The sequence below is a fragment of the Corythoichthys intestinalis genome, chromosome 21 (genome assembly GCF_030265065.1).
Source record: "Corythoichthys intestinalis isolate RoL2023-P3 chromosome 21, ASM3026506v1, whole genome shotgun sequence".
Lineage (NCBI taxonomy): Eukaryota > Metazoa > Chordata > Actinopteri > Syngnathiformes > Syngnathidae > Corythoichthys > Corythoichthys intestinalis.
In genome coordinates this window covers 19,592,762-19,611,246 of record NC_080415.1, presented here as the reverse complement: position 1 = coordinate 19,611,246, position 18,485 = coordinate 19,592,762, and the positions used below count along the sequence as shown (strand labels likewise).

Sequence of the window (18,485 nt, the reverse complement as noted above, 5' to 3'; positions counted from 1 at the left end):
CAGTTTGTAGTGAATACGACTCACAAATACAGCGTAGCTGCCGCCGCTGCTGTCTATGCGCAACTGTAGTGTTGGAAACGATTGGTTTAGTTAAGATACACAGGCACTTTGTTTGCTGTAAAAATCTGAAAATTTGATACGACTAAGTCAATTCTCGATCACTTTTTATTTCCAGTCCCAGGGTGAAGTTTATTTCAAACCTTAACATATATATTAAAAAGAAAAAGAAGATTTCAAGTAGCGTATTCAACAAAGTATTAGCTTAAGGTTAATGCTAAAACACAATGCAAAACTGAATTTAAAGCAGTAACAAAGCTAGCAATTGGCCTCACAGAAATTATAACCCTTAATAGCTTACATTTAAGCACAAACGCTGACATCACTTTCATACAATAACATTCATATGTATAACCCCTTTTTCTTTGTCTGCTGCGATTCGGAGCGTCGAACTCCTGGACTCTGCATTGTGTTGTGTTTTAAAATATGTCCAGGAGACGTGGATGGTTTTGACTTTTTATTGTCTGCATAACACACGCACACCGGGGCCGGATGTATGGGGGTGGCCGGGGTGGGCAAGGCCCACCCAGACGTGAGTCGTGCCCACCTAATCAAAATGTCGGGAATATCTATTGTAGCGTCGCACTGAATATAGAGAACGCACGGAGAGTTGGCCTCACCTACTTTTTTGTTGTAGGATTAACGGTTACTGTTGGCTGCAACCACGCCGAACAAGCAATCGCCAAAACAAGCTGTTTTTCCAACCTCGTTTGTTATCCGCGCGCTTCCTCTCTCTCCTCCAGACACATTCTCGCAGTCGGACATCCGGGCATTAATGACATCACCAGCCACAACAAAGCGTCGCCATATTGAAATGGGGGCAAAACACGAGTCACAAGCAGTTGCTCTGTCGTGCGTTGTAGTACAAACGCATTGAACTTTTGTCTTATTTGCGGTCTTTTTGTCCGTCAGAATGACTAAAAGTTGCCGTGTTGCGGGTTGTAACACAAGGAAGAGTTCGGAGCCGCATTTGAAGTTCTTCATTCTTCCTCGGGAGATGAAAAGGACAAGCAAATGGCTGAAAGCAATCAATCGAGGAACAGTAAAAGAAGACGGTTCAATTGACCATTCTTGCCAGTGGGAACCTAAATCCAGGCACATTTACGTTTGCAGCCGACATTTTATTACTGGTGAGTAAACTTTAACCGATTTTTTTTTTCCCCCCCAATTAGCTGCTAGGATTCAATAGACTAGGCTGTGGTTATTATTACCGTAACCGACAACTCGCAAAGCATTATTATTCTTTTGCCGTGAACTGCTCTGATCAGTCTATCAGTATATTATTGGCCTGGTGGGAACTGGTTATTTTGCCGTGACGTGTTCACGGCTAAATAACGCTTGGAGGCGAATTACCGGTTACGGCAGAAATAATCACTCCGTAAATACTGCCAGTTTTCTTAGTTCCACACAGTACATATTCCACGTTATTGATAAAGGTCAACTTACTGGGTGAATTTATGAGGTAGTTGTAGATATTTCTGAACTCCACTGCAGGCAATTCCTTTGGATTGTTTATCCAGCTATTAGCTGCGACTTTGTATGGGCAGATTTGCAGGCCAATCCACGCTAATTTTAAGTTGTATCGCCTCCTCGCGTCTGTCGGCAGTGACTCGTGATAATATAAGTAGAGGTGGGAATCTTTGAGCACCTAACGATTCGATTACGATTACGATTCTGAGACAACGATTCGATTATAAATCGATGATTGATGACACTCACAAACGCCCCAAGTTATTAGCTGCTTTCAATGTTTCGTACATTAGTTACAAAAATTGTACAAAAAGCCTCTCAGGCTTAAATAAACGACTATTTCAGTATCAAGTTAAGAGTTCAAAACGGTAAATAAAATATTCAAGTCCCCATTCTGTATCAGCAGCTTTGAACTACATTTGATTAATTTAATGTTGTGAATCAAACGTTAAAGTTGTTAAAATTGCTCCCATTATTCCATAATTTCCCTTCCGTCTACTTTAGACATGTGAAATTTTTTAAACTGTTTTAGAGATAGTTTCAAGTTAAGATTTTGCCGATTTAGGAGTATTTTAGATACAAATTTAATTAAATTCGCTACAACAGAGCCTTCTAGAGAAGTCTTCTGCTTTAAGGTGGCGGCTGTTTACCAACGCCTGCAAGTCTGTCATTTCGCATCCAGTTTTCAATGCATGTGCTTCTAACGCCATTGAATCTGTCATTTTGTATCTAGTTCTGTATACATGATATCTATTACCTACCATAACATGATATGGACGTAGTTTGTAGCGGCTGTCGTCAGCAGTCAGGTATTATGTTTTTTTATCTAGCGGCATGAGTTGAGCATTGTCATTAGCCGGGTAATGACAAGCATGATGTTTACTCTCGGGACGCAATGTGGTCCGTTCCTCATTGCGTTCCGAAGATAGCGCTGACTGTGTTTAGTTCTGCTTTACTTGACATATTTCAATAATCGGAATTTGGATGTTTGTGAATCGTTCTCGAATTTGCACGGCCGAATCGCGAATAATCTAAGAATCGGAAATTTCACCCACCTCTAATAATAAGTCATGTTTAACACGTTTCTATGAAAAAAGACGCAAAACACAGCTGAAATATATGAATTTCAGACAACGTTTGTCTATGGATGTTTACCTGTGCGTGCCCCCATCTCAAAATGGCGACACGTTCCTATGCGAGATGACGTCATCGTGACATCATGCCGACTGCGAGAATAAGTAGATAGATGAATGAAAAAAATAATAATAATAATAAAATAAACAGCCCAAAAATTAATGCAGCCTCAACGGGACACAAGCCAGTGTCCTACTTGCGCCGGTCCCAAGCCCGGAGAAATGCAGAGGGTAAAAAAAAGCCTGCATTGGGGGTGCCCCCTCAAGATTTCTTAGTGCCCACTCTGGTGGGTAAACCTAGATCTGGGCCTGACACACAAAGCTGGTCAGTCTCACAGTCCTTGCCACAGCATGCTAAAGAACAATGACGTACCGCAAGCAACACGTCACTTCCGCTCATTGATATCCATGACGTTAGCTACTGTTGCTAAGGGGGGGACACACCACCGTTTGTCCCTAATAGAAAATGAATGGAAATCGTGTACGAAGAAGATGTTTACAGAGCGAAACCTACCAATTCTCTCCGAAAATGATGTCCGTGGTGCCAAATTCACTGACAAAGATGCGGAAAAACGTAAAAATGTTCAGTTAAATACAGTGATACCTCAGCTCACGAACATAATTGGTTCCCAGAAAGTGTGCGTGAGGCGAAAAGTTCGTCTTCCGAACATTTATTTCCCATAAGAAACCATTAAAATGAGAATAATCCGTTCCCAGGTCCCCATAAAACATAATTTTCTACTAAATAAGCCTTAAAACTACACAAAAATATACCTTATTTTATGTATAATAAGTGTGCTATTGTATTATAATTAAAGAAATAAACTGTACTGTATAATAAAGTTGTTTTATTTACCTTTGCGATGGTATGGGAGTGGGAGGAGTGGGAGGAGGAGGGAGGGAGTTACTGTTTGGAAGGAGAGTGTTACCGGCAAAGTGCGCAGTTAGCGTAGACTCCACTGCTGTGCCCCCCGCATGCTTTTGGTTGTTAATAAAAGTGCCCACAAAAAGCCATCCGACACCTCTGGGTGTTTGTATGCAAGCCGCCATCGGGCGCACCGAAGACAACCGACGACAACGAGCCAACGTGACTCGCCGGTCCACTTCTCACGACGGTGGGAAGCTGAAAGCACCGCCAATTACCAGTCGAGGGCGAATTGGTAACACGAGTCACCTTCCATAAGGACTGTATGTAACTCTTTTTCGGTCCCATAATAGCAAAAGTACACTCAATATGGTCCAAAATGTCTATCAAACACAAACCACGTCCGCACTCAACGAAAGGGAGGGGACGAACTGGGACGCCGTGAGCGTGCGTCAGCTTCTCGTGGCGCTGTCCGACCGCGTGGCTTGGTTCGTCCGCCGAAAACTAGTTCGCCAGCAGAGACTATATGCTCGCGAATTTAATGTTCTTGAGGCGAAAAGTTCGTGAGCTTAAGCGTTCGTGAGCCGAGGTATCACTGTAGATGGCTTGAGTGCCGAGGGCTGAAAAAGACGAAAAAAAAGAGCCGTCCTAAGCCTAGCCTTAGCTTTTTTATCGACACCTTTTTCTTACGCGACTGACAATGACATTCTCCTGTTTGAACAAGCTATCCTTTACCACCAGCCCTGTTTTCTTATATATCTTATCCCCTGGTTGTCCTTCGTCTCTGACCGTTCTTGGGGGTAATTTAGTTAGTCTTGTGTAGCGATCGCAAATGCTACTCGGTGACAGCCAACGAACACTTTTAATTTTTTTCATTGATAACAAATCTTAATTCTAGAATTTATTTACACTTCCCCCTTATTAAAGTTGTTGTTGTTTTTTTTTTTGTTTTTTTTTTTTACAACAGAAAAGGTAACTGGCAGTCAGATACCATTTTAATTCTTTACGGGGCATTCATTGTCAGACAGAAGCAGCACGGCACAACGTCACGTTAAAAAATAAGTTTAAAATATCAAAATGGCTTACCTCTTTGTCCTCTGACCATGCCAAACCAATAAAATGTTTACTGCATATGAAATGTGAATGGATTCACCGAGCTGCCGTTAAAAGTCTGCGCAAGTTGATTCATTCTTCACATTTATTCCTCCGAGTTTTTGGTTACGGGAAACGTATGAAGAAAACATCCTCCATATGTCGTAATGTCTTTCGTTTCTGCAAGTTCCGAAAAAGCAATGTGTGATCGGCATGTTCGTTTTTGAAAGATTACCGGAGAAAAGTAGCAGAATTAACATGGTTTCTATGCGAGTGCGGGTCTATAATGTCCCAATTCTGCTTTACTTCCGCTTTACGATGCGACATCACGGTCTAAAAATAGCATGCGTGTCCATGTTACATAAGTCCATGTTGCCCAATGGCAGCCCCAAATCATCACTGCTCTAGAGGAGATCTGCATGGAAGAATGGGCCAAAATACCAGCCACAGTGTGTGAAAAGCTTGTGAAGAGTTACAGAAAACGTTTGGCCTCCGTTATTGCCAACAAAGGGTACGTAACAAAGTATTGAGATGAACTTTTGGTATAGACCATATACTTATTTTCCACCATGATTTGCAAATGAATTCTTTAAAAATCAAACAATGTGGTAATTTTTTTTTTCCACATTCTGTCTCTCATGGTTGAGGTTTACCTATGTTGACAGTTACAGGCCTCTGTAATATTTTCAAGTGGGAGAACTTGCACAATTAGTGGTTGACTAAATACTTATTTGCCCCGCTGTATGTCCATCAATGTACGTGTTCAATGTAAGTGTTGCTGTGTGGCACATCATCTTATCTTCCCTTGCCTAACAGCGTTTTCCACCTGTAAACAAACGAACAAAAAACTTGTAACACTTGTATTTATGCGGTGCCATCCATGCCATCGTACTTTTCTTCAATTTATTGAGCTCTCAAATCATGGTAAGTGGAATATACAAAATAAATACATTTAAAACATTGTACAATTGTATTTTTCCATGTGTGAGTAGCTTCAACAGATGACCACCATGAAAAACTTCGCCAAAAACAAAACACACATTTTCCTTTCAAATTCAATATACAAACTAACTAAAAGCTTACAAAGACGAATGTTAGCCTAGGCTTAACTGGGAGAGCAACTTTGTCGAGTGTTACAGCCGCAGAGTGAGAAAACAAGCTTGATTCGCTTGAATGAAGGGGAAAAGGGGATAGCATCGAAGATCGCTAACTGCGAAAGATGCTCTTGCCCTAAGCACAAATCCACGTTCGCTGGATCACGGAGAGGTCTCACTCCCAAAGGGTTGTTTTTTTTTTTTTTGTTTGTTTAGATGAAACCTTTCCACAACAATATTTACACTTTAAACTAACATACATTTTTAACTTATGAATTCTTTGTTTTTTAACACATAGGCATGACATCATGTAGACTAGTGCTGACACAGTGGCTGAAAATGGCGAAATTTCACTTGAGCTTTTCCACCCTCAAAAAAAAGTCATGCAGTAGAATTAAAAAAAAAAAAATTATTCAGAAGTGTTTTTACGGTTTTTTATGGAAATTTTTTTGTTCTTGCTCTAATCTTGAGCAACTTGAGCTGTGGCTGTGGGTATAGTCTATAAGTAATATTTATTTTAATTTTATATAAAATATTTGTTTGTTTTTTAATTGATAATTTATTTTAACAATATATTCATGTTCCAATTTGCAACTATGTTCTGAAAAAAAGTTTTAAAGTCCTGTTCAATGGAAAAAAAATATATTTTTTAACCCATACATCTTAAAATAACACATTTTGGAGCTATAATTGCAATACCGTGATACCGTGAAACCGCTGTATTTTTGCCCACGGTTATTGTACCGTCAAAATCTCATACCGGCACATGCCTAGCCCCTACGCTGTTAGCAGCACCCATGGTTTGTGGTATGGAGCATTGAAGCACTGGCTTGGTTCTAGATCCGCCTCCATGAAGATACAATTCCATTGTTCATGTGGCTGTGCAGGTACTGGAATGCCTCAGAGCTTTTCAGGTTCCTGATGGCGTTTCCATCCACTGCCATAGAGTCAATAAAATAGGATAATATTTTACTTGTGGTCACCCTCGGCCACTTCTTTATGTTGTCTTCCCATGTCGAGATACCAGAAGGATGCGGTATTTCCAAATCGTGTTTTTTCAGGGTTTATAGTGAGTGATGCCACTGCAGCGCCATTGAAGTCAATGGTAATAAAATTGAAAATGGAAGTTGCAGGGAGACATAAGAAAGTACATCACAAGTACCTCAGAAACTTGTTTATTACATCTCGTAACCTGAAATTTGTTTCTTAACAAGGGCTTCGCTCTCAGCCATTTTACTGGATTTTGACTGATTTTGCAAGTCCCACGGAAAATGCTGTTCTATTGCTATATAAACATGGAACCCACCAAAAGAAAGTTTAGACTCTCCTCTTTCACCAGAAAAAAAAAGTTCATATCTTTTTCCATTCTTTAGGAATCAGGATTAGAAATTTGCTTAGTTTGAGCAATTTTCCAATTTCGGATGAAAAAACTGAGAAATTGAGCTTTTTGTGAAAGCATACTTTTCATAACTTTGATTTATACACAGCTATTTTTTGCTTTAGTTACATCCCAAACATCTGAATAATGTTTTCCTTTTACAAAATAACATAAACAACAAGACAAATAGAGCTTTTGATAGCAAAGTAACAATTTATTTACACATAACTAACTGAAAGATGACGCTGTTCTGGCCGCGACAGCCGGTTAAACTTTTCCCTCATCGCTGTCTGTCTAATAAAGATGAAATTTTTTGAATCGCTGCGGGCTCTGCTCGCGAGCAGCACGGACTCAAAGGCATTGTCTGCTGCACTAGTGGTCCCGGTTGTTCTGCTCGGTCGTCCAGCGCCTGGCATCCCGACCGTCCTACCGGTTGTTCTGCTCAGTCGTCCTCTGCCTGGCATCCATTCTGTCGTCTTCCACCGGCTCCTGTCTGTGCGGCTTGGCCGTTCGTTGTCGTTGAATCGGGTTGCGGGTCTACTGCCCTCCAGTGGCCAGTTTTATTGCTGTAAAATGGATTTTCAGCTTTGTGCTTTGGAGCTAAATTGAATCACGACCCAGAGATGTCTTTTTTGGAAAAAAAAAAAAAAAAAAAACGTAAAAGACGTATTAATACATCTTTGGGACACTGAAACAATTAAAAATAGAACGTATTTATACTTTTTTGGGAGCAAATTATTTAAATGTGTCGTAACCTGAAAACTAATTTCGAATTCGTAAATAGAGGTACCACTGTATCTGTATTTCAATGTGGGATGTTTATATGGAATACAAGTATGCACAAAATAGATTAAATTAGACTTCAAACTTCAAAATTTTTCTTTTAAGTGCCATGATCGTCAAAAACTGATGTTCGGCATTTATTTTGATATTTTTCTACTACCTGTTTCTATTCTACGACTTGTCATCCCCGAAGTCGATGTACAGTATGAATGGTTGTTTTTTGACCAGTCCAAGTCCAAAGTGAGCCGAGGCTGCTGCTCACCTGCGACCTTCGTGATGATAAGTGGTACAGAAAATGGATGGAACAAAAAAAGGTCCTCGGTCTGAGTGCGTAGCTAAGGTGTCTGAGGTCTAAATGAACACCTGCTTGCGTCGAAGTACCAACCATTACTCTGTCACCATCTTTGTGCTGCAGCCTGCTTGATGGCGGCACGCGGCATCACTCAAATTAATCCTGGTGACGGATTGCTGGCTTTGAAGTCCGCGTGGCTGCTCGGAGGCAGATAAATTCCAGCGGAAACAGATTTCCATTCGGCTTTCATCTCCCCGGCTGCAAAATTGAAATTTTTGCAAACAGCTTTTTTTTCTTTTTGTAAATGAAGGGAGATGTTTTAAGTGAGGCGCAGGGAGAAACTCTGTTTTTTTTTTTTTTTTAATTGCGGCTATTATCAGTTGAAGATTGCTAAAACAAATATTTTGATACACTTGAGCTGATATTCACTTTCTAAAGCTTAAAACCACATATCCATTGGGGCTCCCTAACATTTCACTAACTGTGTACACCACACACGTCAATTAATTTTTGTGTATAATCATAACATCTTTATTAGCTGAGGGAGGGCAAGCAGCGATCGTACAAAAACTGATTGGACTAGTCCTCGCAGTTTAAATGAATTGGACGTCTGTCGCTGTCAAAAGCAGGTGAGTTAAAAGTAAATTTTATCTAATTAATTTTTTAGTTTCTTTTTTTATATGCAGTATATATAAAACAGTAAATATTCTCTTTTATTTATTATAATTTTTTTAAATTAACATTTTACGATTAGGTTTTGCTATAAACAATAATGGTAATTTTTTAAAAAAAAAATAGTATTTGTTTGTTTTTATTCATTAACAAACTTTATAGTGTTAATAGGGCGATTTTTATTTAGTTTTATTCACAACTTAGCATTTTAACAATCATTTAAAAAAATAATAAAAAAATACTATAGACAAGTTTCCTGAGCAAAATACGGGTGGCGCCATCTTGGAAAATGCATACCTGTCAACCCGAGACCGTTGGCAATCTTACAAATAGTGACATATGCCCATACAAATTGGTGACTAATCTTACAACGTTGGATATAGCGTGCAATATGAAACAAAACTAAAACTCAATTTTTAAAATAATATGAATTTATTGGTAATATTGTAACATATAACCTGGTGCAATCAAAGAACAATCAATATCTTCAGCTACATCATGATTACTAAAATTTAACATTGACTTTTGCTATAAATGTATTTAGCACTTTTGGCAGTTTCTATCATGTCTTGATGGCTGCACATCATGGCACTTCAGCTCACAATTCAGTTGTCCAATTATAAATTAAAAACTTACCGATGCAATCTTTGAGAACATTTCTTGAGCTAATTCTGAGAAGTGATCAGCAGTTGTTGCGGGCAAATTTTGTTCGGCAACAAATTGGTAGAATAAAATCTCCTCTACATCACTTTTCATTCTGCAGTCTTCATTATGACCAGTGTTGTTAACCTTACTTTTAAAAAGTAATTAATTGCAGTTACAAATTACTTCTCCCAAAAAGTAATTGAGTTAGTAACTCAGTTACCCAAATGTAACAGTAATTAGTTACTTGGCAAAGTAACTGGGGTTACGTTTCATGTTTTTAAAAAAAGTAACCTTTGCTATGTTTGGAAATTATTTAATGTTGTGAATCAACTGTTAATGTTGTTAAAATTGCTCTCGTTTTTGCATTAGTTCCCTTCTGTCTACTATCAACATGTTAAAGTTTTAAAACTGTTTCATCATTGAAAGATAGATTCAAGTTTAGGAGTTTTTTGGATTAAAAATTACTTAAGTTCGCTAGGAAGGTTCACTACAACAGAGCCTTTCTGAGAAGTCTACTGCTTCAAAATGGCGGCTGTTTATTAACGCCGCCGTCTGTCATTTCGCGTTTAGTTCTATAAGCATGTGATATCTAGGCGTAGATTGTAGGCTGTCGGCTACAGTCAGGAAATATTGGAGCCACCTAGCCCAGCATCGCTTTTGCTACAGCGTCATAATAAACACTCTTCTCGCTCAGTGTCTCTGACTTTTCTCGCGTCATTCAACCAATGTAGTAACGCATCGTAACGCACATTGTCCCGTTGGCGAAACGGTGACAAAATCCGAACGGAGAAAAAAAAAAACATGATGCACGAAAAACGTACAGATTTTGAACGTACGTACTTGCTCACTTGTACAAATTACGCCGAAACCGTACAACTTGACAGGTATAAAAATGTCTGCTCCGAACTTCCAGTTTAGAAAAAATATCATTAGTTGCGGTTGAAGTAAGCAGGGTGTTGACAAAGTTAAAACTGCAAAATCAAGCTAGAGGAATTCCATGGAATCTCCAGAAATGGATTCAGCACGACGGAGACGTAGATGAGATTGTATGATTGTTCTTATCAATTCGTTGATTATTCGTGGACAAAATTATGACAACCTGTCACCCTGTGTTGACGTAAGGTATAGATTGATACGGTGGCCACTTGAGTGATCAAGATGAGGTGAAATTACAAAATTCATTACATTTGCCAAATGCAGAAGCGCTGGCACGGATTTTGTTTTTACAAAGAAATACGAGATATGAAGATATGTGCATATAAACAAAAAGAGTATGTCATTCATTTTTATTGCAGATATTGATCACAATAAAAAATTTGGACAAATGATTCCATTTCTTGTTTTATTTAAAACGATTGGTGCATTTGCAAAACAGGTCAATGAATCACAATCTATACACTTATTAGAAAAAAATAGCATACAAGAATGTGATCTCAGACAGCAGAGCTTCGGAGTGGCTTGAGAGCCTCGCCAGACGGGCTTTCTCCCGCTTTCCTCGGTAATTCCAGCTTCAATAGCATATCTTAAAGTTGCTGCTGTTAAAATGCTCGGTGTTGGATCTCAAGATCGAGCTGAGGGTCTGCCGCGGGGCGAGCCACCATCTGTAACCAGCCTCTCGGCCGCCCCCGGGTACTTGTGGTAAATACTATTAACTCATTTGCTTCCAAAAACGTATAAATACGTTTAATTTTTGATTGTTTCAGTGTCCCAAATAAGTATAAATTTTATGTTTTGACATCTCTGGGTTCTGATTCAATTTAGCTCCAAAGCACAAAGCTGAAAATCCATTTTAAAGCAATACAACTGGCCACCTGAGGGCAGTAGCGCATTTTGTAAGACTCGCAACCCGATTCAACGGCAACGAATGGCCGGGCCGCATGATCGCGGCACCGGCGGAAGACGACCGAATGGCGTCCAGGATGCCAGGCAGCGGACGACCGAGCAGAACAACCGGTAGGAAGCCCGGGATGCCAGGGGCTGGACGACCGAGCAGAATGACCGGGACCACCAGTGCAGCGGGCAATGCCGTTAAGTCTGTGCTGCTCGCCGAGCAGACCCCGCAGAGACTAAAAAAAAATCCATCTTTATGAAACAGGCGCCGATGAGGGAAAAGTTTACCCGGCTGTCACGGCCACAACAGCGTCATCTCTCAGTTAGTTATGTGTAAATAAATTGTTACTTTGCTATCAAAAGCTCTATTTGTCTCGTTGTTTATGTTATTTTGTAAAAGGAAAACGTTATTCAGATGTTTGGGATGTAACTAAAGCAAAAATTAGCTGTGTTAAAGTCAAAGTTATGTTTGAAATTATGCTTTCACAAAAAGCTCAATTTCTGTTTTTTCATCAGAAATTGGAAAATTGCTCAAACTAAGCTATTTTCTAATGCGGATTTCTAAAGAATGGAAAAAGATATGAACTTACTTTTTTTCCTGCTGAAAGAAGAGAGTCTAATCTTCCTTTTGGTGGGTTCCATGTTTATATAGCAATAGAACAGAATTTTCTGTGGGCCTTGCAAAATCAGTCAAAATCCAGTAAAACGGCCGGGAGCGAAAGGGATTGCACCGGTGAAAATGTCTGGGAGTGAATGAGTTAACTAGCCATTAAAACTCAAAACAAGATGAAGAAAATTATTTGTCTAGATTTAAGAGAAATTATCAGATTAAGATAAAGATGGGTCCGATCACGTCATTTTCAAAATATCGGAATCGGCAAAAAAATATCGGACATGCCTTTTCTTAATATATATATATATATTTTTTTTTTTTATTTAAATCGTTTTCTAATTGTATTTAACGTTACAGACAAAATGTCTTACACTCATCCAGAGTAGTTTTCGCTTAAAGTAGGGCTATCAAATTTATTGCGTTAACGGCAGTAATTAATTTCTTTTAATTAATCACGTTAAATAGTTAACGTATGCGCCGCACGACCTACTTACGCATTGTCCCGTTCAATCTATAAAGGCGCCGCTTTACCTATATATAGAGCTAAAAGGCAGCGTATAATGAGTAAAGAGAATTTTGACAGCCTTTGGAGCCTTTTTTTAATTGGCCACAGCCTTACAATCCCTCTCTCAGCAAAAATATCGTGGGAGACAATGTGGGGAAGAAAGGTAGTAGTTGATCATTTTCTTAACACCCTGTGTTCATTCCCAACGAAGAGAAGATATATCAATTGGTGCCCCTACGCAGTGTCATGGTTGCACTTCCCATCATGCATTTGGGCAGAACAGTTAAATGGCTGCAGTATCATTTACTGAAAACTCAACAAATAAACTAGATGGCAATATTTAGTCACAATATACAAAGTCACATTTATCCTTTAAGAATTACAAGTCTTTCTATCCGTGGATCCCTCTCACAGAAAGAATGTTAATAATGTAAATGCCATCTTGAGGATTTACTGTCATAATAAACAAATACAGTACTTATGTTCTGTATGTTGAATGTATATATTGGTCCGAGTTTTATTCATTTTTTTCTTAATGCATTGCCAAAATGTATATGATCGGGAAAAATTATCGGGAATGATTGGAATTGAATCGGAGCAAAAAAAAAAAAAAAGCAATCGGATACAGAAATATTGGGATCGGCAGATACTCAAACTAAAACGATCGGGATCGGATCGGGAGCAAAAAAAAACATGATCGGAACAACCCTAGATTAAGATGTTATACTGTAAATTTGCAGTGTGAAAATTAGTATAAGTCATTACAGATTTATTTTGAATTAATCATTTAGCCAATCAATTAAGTAGGTTCTTATTGGTGAGAAATGTGGCCCAATCTATTTGGTCTTATTAATGTCCTGTCCCCATAAAAAAAGTGTACATGCAGTTAATGCTGTTCTATCATCCCTACCAATATTGAAACCAAACCTACGCCCTTGCTTTAAACGTCACTATGTAGACATTCAAAAGCTCTAAAAATAGTCCAATTCACTGCAAGACCACAGTCAGAACAGGGAATAATTTTGAACATAGCATGATTTTGCTTACTTAAGTCCTCTTCCCCTGCGGCTGACTATGTCCACCCGTGATATATTGCCCTGACAAGTCCCAGAGATACTGTATACGCCTTTTATTAGTGGTTAATGTACAGCTCATTCTACTGGTTGAATTGTTCACATGGTGGTGCAGACCACAGATTATTTAGTAGATAAATCTAAGCCCTGAGCAATCAGTCTTGTGTGATATCTCTGTTTGGGAAAAGAATGCTCACCATGAGCATTCTCCATCACGGTCGTGGCATCGGTCTCACTGTATTTTGTCTCATGTGGTGTCATGTTGCCCCCCTGTGGATACTTCTATGACATGACCACACACATATAATGAGTAGATTCTTGGTTTTTCGAGTTTTAAATTTGACATTCAGCATAATAAGAAGAAAACTCTTGTAAGTGCTTATTATGTTGTTACTTTGTGTTCAGTTGTGATACTGTGTCCTGTGTTGAATGAATGACTAATCAGATGATCAAGATATAAAGAGACAGATGCGTGCGCTTTGTGCCAGAGGAAATTCTCTGGTCGAGCAATTTAAATGCATCTCTGAGTCTGTTAAGGTTCAGTTCATAGCTTCCAGGCCTAGATATGAGAAATTTTGGCTTGCATATAATATATTTTTGGGGAAAACTGTCTACTTGCTGAGCTATTGTAGTGCTGGCGGCATGTTTTGTATTTTATGATGGTTTTTTTGTCCCTGGTGAACTTTTATGTAAAAACATTTATACTCTTTTAGGCAGGCTGGAATAAGCTTTGAATTGTTTCAAAATAATCTTTGTCGCGAGTTCCTTTGTTCTTTAATCATGGTTTCCTTTGGAGGACCATTATGTCTGCCAACTAAGATGGTCACAAACAATTGACTAACTGATGAACAAATGAATCGACTACTATTTTGAGAATGGAGTAATTGTTTAGAGACATTTTTGATCTAAAAATGGTCCAATCTATCCACTAGGTAATTTGAATAATCGAGTAATCGGATTAGGAACATTTAGCAGAAGAAATTTTAGGAGACGTAAAACAAAGGCTTGCTAAGATTGCAAAATGCAATGCAAAATAAAATTACCAGAATGTACCTTCAAACTATGCAGAATTGCACTTTGGTTTGAAAATAAATTAAAATACCTGAGCTTTGCCTCAAACGGTATAAAAAATAAATAAATGAGGATCTAAGTACTGTATAACAAAACAACTGGCTGATTTGCATAACAAAAGTCCGCTAGCTTAAATGCTATAAAATGCTAACTGTTTTTTACAATGCTCTTAACAAATCGTTTAAAGACATTCCCACAAAGTCTGCTAAATATACCTATAAACTAAATTACAAATGCATTAAAAACATATTATATCAAATAAAAACTTACCTTATCTTGGTCTTAACAGGGAGCAGCTGGATTCAGCTATGTTAAATCAAATAAAAACTTACCTTATCTTGGTCTTAACAGGGAGCAGCTGGATTCAGCTATGTTAAATGAGTTATGTCATATTCACTGTTGCCACTAGAGGGCAGTGTACCCAAATCAATAAAACTAAATGCAAACACTTTCGAAACAAACCATTACAACGCCGTTCTAATTATACGAATCCTTTAAGCAGCAAAATTTGAGTCGAAGCTTTTTTCTAATCGAATTACTCGATTTAATAGTTTTTTTTTTTTTTTTTTAACTCGAGTTAATCGTTTGCAGCAATAAAATATAATAAAATAAAATATTCTCTTTTTTTATACATTAAAATGCATTGATATTTTTGGGATTTACATTTTTATTGTTTTCCTTTATTTACATTTTTTGAAATAAAAATACAAAACTAATACAAATTTGAAAAAAATAAATTCATCTTCTCATTTTATTTATTTTTTAAATATTTTTAATATTATTGTTTTGATTAAAAAAAATGTAAAAATTCCCTTTTCATTATAAAATATGATTATTTATTTAGCAAATTTTATTAAGGGGGAAAAGCAGTAGATATTGTTTGATTTCCATAGTCTTCAAATTTTATTAAGGACTACACAACTTTTGTTTACATTTCATTTGAGTGTAAAAATACGATTTACTTCCACAGACCACGCAAAATGATGTGGCAGGCCAGATCTGGCCCCTGGGCCTCAAGTTTGACACCTGCTAGTTAAGCCATTGACGACGATGTACGTCTAATCCATTTTGATTGGGAGAGGCTGGCAGCGATTGATTGCTGTTAATTGCTGTCAATTGGAGTTTATAGTGTACATTTTCTTGTTTTACAAACACAGCTTATAATTTTTAAAATTCGTTATAAATTCTGTTTTTGCCGTGCCCCAGATACCGAATCTTCCTGCCTTCCTGCCACGAGTCAGGAGGAAAAGGAAGACGAAGAAGAAGATGAAGACAAGAAAAAGATGGCGCCAAGGGCCAAACGAGAGCGGCGTCAAGGTACCGCCAGCGCCACTGTGTGTCAGGTGTGCAACATCCGGCTCAACTCTGGAGCCCAGGCCCAGATCCACTATAAGGGCAAGACGCACCAGAGGAGGCTGCGCAGATTGGCCAAGGTTGGCGGCACAGGTAGTTTTTTTCACTCGTAATCTGGTTAATAAAAATAAAATGGCTTGTAAGTAACTTTAAAATATTTCGGCGTATTTGATCACCAATGTGTTTACATAATGCGATAATTTTGATAGTCGACAAATCACAGATTTTTAAAATTATTTGTCGACTAATCAGTTCATATACATTATTTGCTACTTATGTAACAAAAATCGGGAAATATTTACTAAATGTTTTCTTTTTAGTTATTTATAGTTAAAAAAAATACAATTTAAAAAATGTATAGTATCTATCATAAGCATGGCATAGCATACCATTGAATTTGATATTTTTTCCTTTTTTTTTAGTTTTAAAAATATATAGAATAAAATTCAATTTATAATAAGATAAGTTAATTGTTTTTTTTTCCCCTTTCTGTTTTTTTATTATGAAAAAATTGAAAAATTAAATTAAAAAGAGAATATTTATATGTGTATATATATCATATTTATATTCCCATCCCTAATTTTTGGGGTTATTGTTCTCCTTTTCATTAAAAATGCGATCAAAATTAATAAATATTTAGAAATATTAATTTTACTATTTTATTACTGTTTTGTTTTTATGGATAAAATTATAATTAGGGCCGCAACGATTAACTCGAGTATTCGAGTAGAAAAAAAAAAGATTCGAATTAAATTTTGCTGCTTCGAGTATTCGTTTAATTAAAGTGGCGCTGCAATGGTTTATTTTGAAAGTGTTTGCATCGAGTTTTATTGATTTAGGTGGATACACTGCCCTCTAGTCTGCCTTATTTCACATGGCTGTATCCAACTGCTCCATGTTTAGACCAACACAAGCCAAGTTTTTGTTTGAGCTAATGTTTTTTGTAATGCATTTGTAATGAAGATTATTGGTATATTCAGCAGTTTTTTGTTTTTGTGGGTGTCTGAACCATTTGTTAAGAGCATTTAAAAAAAAAAAGCGTTCGCATTTTATAGCATTTAAACTAGTGGACTTTTGCTATGTAAGTTAGCCATTGTTCTTTTGTTGTACATAGATCCTTATTTATCTATTATTTTATACCGTTTAAGGGTCAGCTCAGGTATTTTAATTTTTCATGTTCCTTATCCAATTAGTCGTTTATTTGAACTAACTAGTTCATCGATTACTCGACAACTAAAATAATCCCTAGCTGCAGCCCTAGTTTCAACAATTTACATCGAAAATAAGACGATTGACTTAAAATGGTTCAATATTAAATGAAATGACTTGTTTTGTCATGTGTATTTATAATTGCTCTCTACCTAAAAACAAAATGTTTTATCCGATTACTCGATTAATCGATAGAATTTTCAGTCGAATACTCGATTACTAAAATATTTGATAGCTGCAGCCCTAATTACAATTACAAAAATACAAAGTATTTAACATTTTTATAGAAAAAAAAAAAAAAGACTACAGAACTAAAAAAACGACAGAATATTTGCTATTAACTCATTCACTGCCAATCATCCGTTCACTGCCCAGTCTAAGTAAATTGAACGTCAATGGCATCCAGTGAGTTCAGAACGCCCCAAAACAGTATTTGAAACATTCTTAGGCCAATAATGTCTGTAAGTGATTAATCGACTTTCAAAATAGTTGTTAACTAATTAAGTTATCGATTAGTCAATTACTTGTGGCAACCCTAGTTTACAGATAAATCCAATTCAGTTTATATTTACTATTCAAGAAAGATGATCAGTTTTTTCCCTGCGCACCTGTTTTGACAAGAGGCCATTCATCACCCTCACTCGCTGCCATTACTCCAAAGAAAAACCTGTAATGAGCCAATGCCATCCAATACAACGGCCACATCTAATCGTGATGTACGAGGCTGTCTCATTCCATGAGCTTAACGCCCGTATTTAGCCCGGTCGCATAATATTAAATAATGCCGTCGCCACTGTTTAATGTCTTGCTTGTTTCAGCCTCATTTTGTCATCATCACCACCTTATTGGCATTTAGTATATGTCAGATAATAGCTTGTACTCATGGTCACTCTTACTTAAAAGTTTACGAGTGAGCCTTTAGGAAGGGTTACGCAGCTTGTGCAGGTTGCTCATTGTGTTTTGTTGAACAGGATTGTTAAGGGTTATTTAAACAAAGACACTATTTAAAAATCCTAAAGACCATAAAGGCTGAAAATTTGTTGAAATGAGACAAACAGGCTGGAGTAAATTGTGTTTATTTCAATTCAATTCAATTCAATTTTATTTGTGTAGCCCTATATCACAACAGGTTTGTCTCAGAGGGCTTTACAGAATCATTTTGATACACAGTCAGATACAGTAGATGAATGAGATGAGTCCATGAGTCCATGACTTGGGTATCCCCAACCCTTAGACCCTCACTGGCGGCAAGGAAAAACTCAAAAAACCCCATGGGAAAAAAGAGAAACCTTGGGGAGAACCACAATCAGGAGAGATCCACTCCCAGGATGGACAGGCTATAGACCCTAC

The 18,485-nt window shown here is 37.5% G+C and overlaps 1 protein-coding gene across 4 annotated transcripts in view; it reads left to right on the top strand.

Moving 5' to 3' along the window:
* The window catches only part of LOC130909476 (zinc finger protein 385B-like), a 101,116-nt gene that overhangs the window by 28,178 nt on the left and 54,453 nt on the right, over positions 1-18,485 (top strand). The window contains exons 1-3 of one of the 4 annotated variants that reach the window (XM_057826014.1): positions 13,816-13,873; positions 15,544-15,625; positions 15,780-16,019. The exons of 1 other annotated variant lie outside the window; for it this stretch is intronic. In XM_057826014.1, coding sequence (XP_057681997.1) covers positions 15,857-16,019 — 163 coding nt within the window. In that variant the 5' untranslated portion in view covers positions 13,816-13,873; positions 15,544-15,625; positions 15,780-15,856. Of the gene's footprint in view, positions 1-13,815; positions 13,874-15,543; positions 15,626-15,779; positions 16,020-18,485 lie in introns of those variants that run through there. 2 more of the 4 variants (XM_057826012.1, XM_057826013.1) reach the window with 2 other exon arrangements.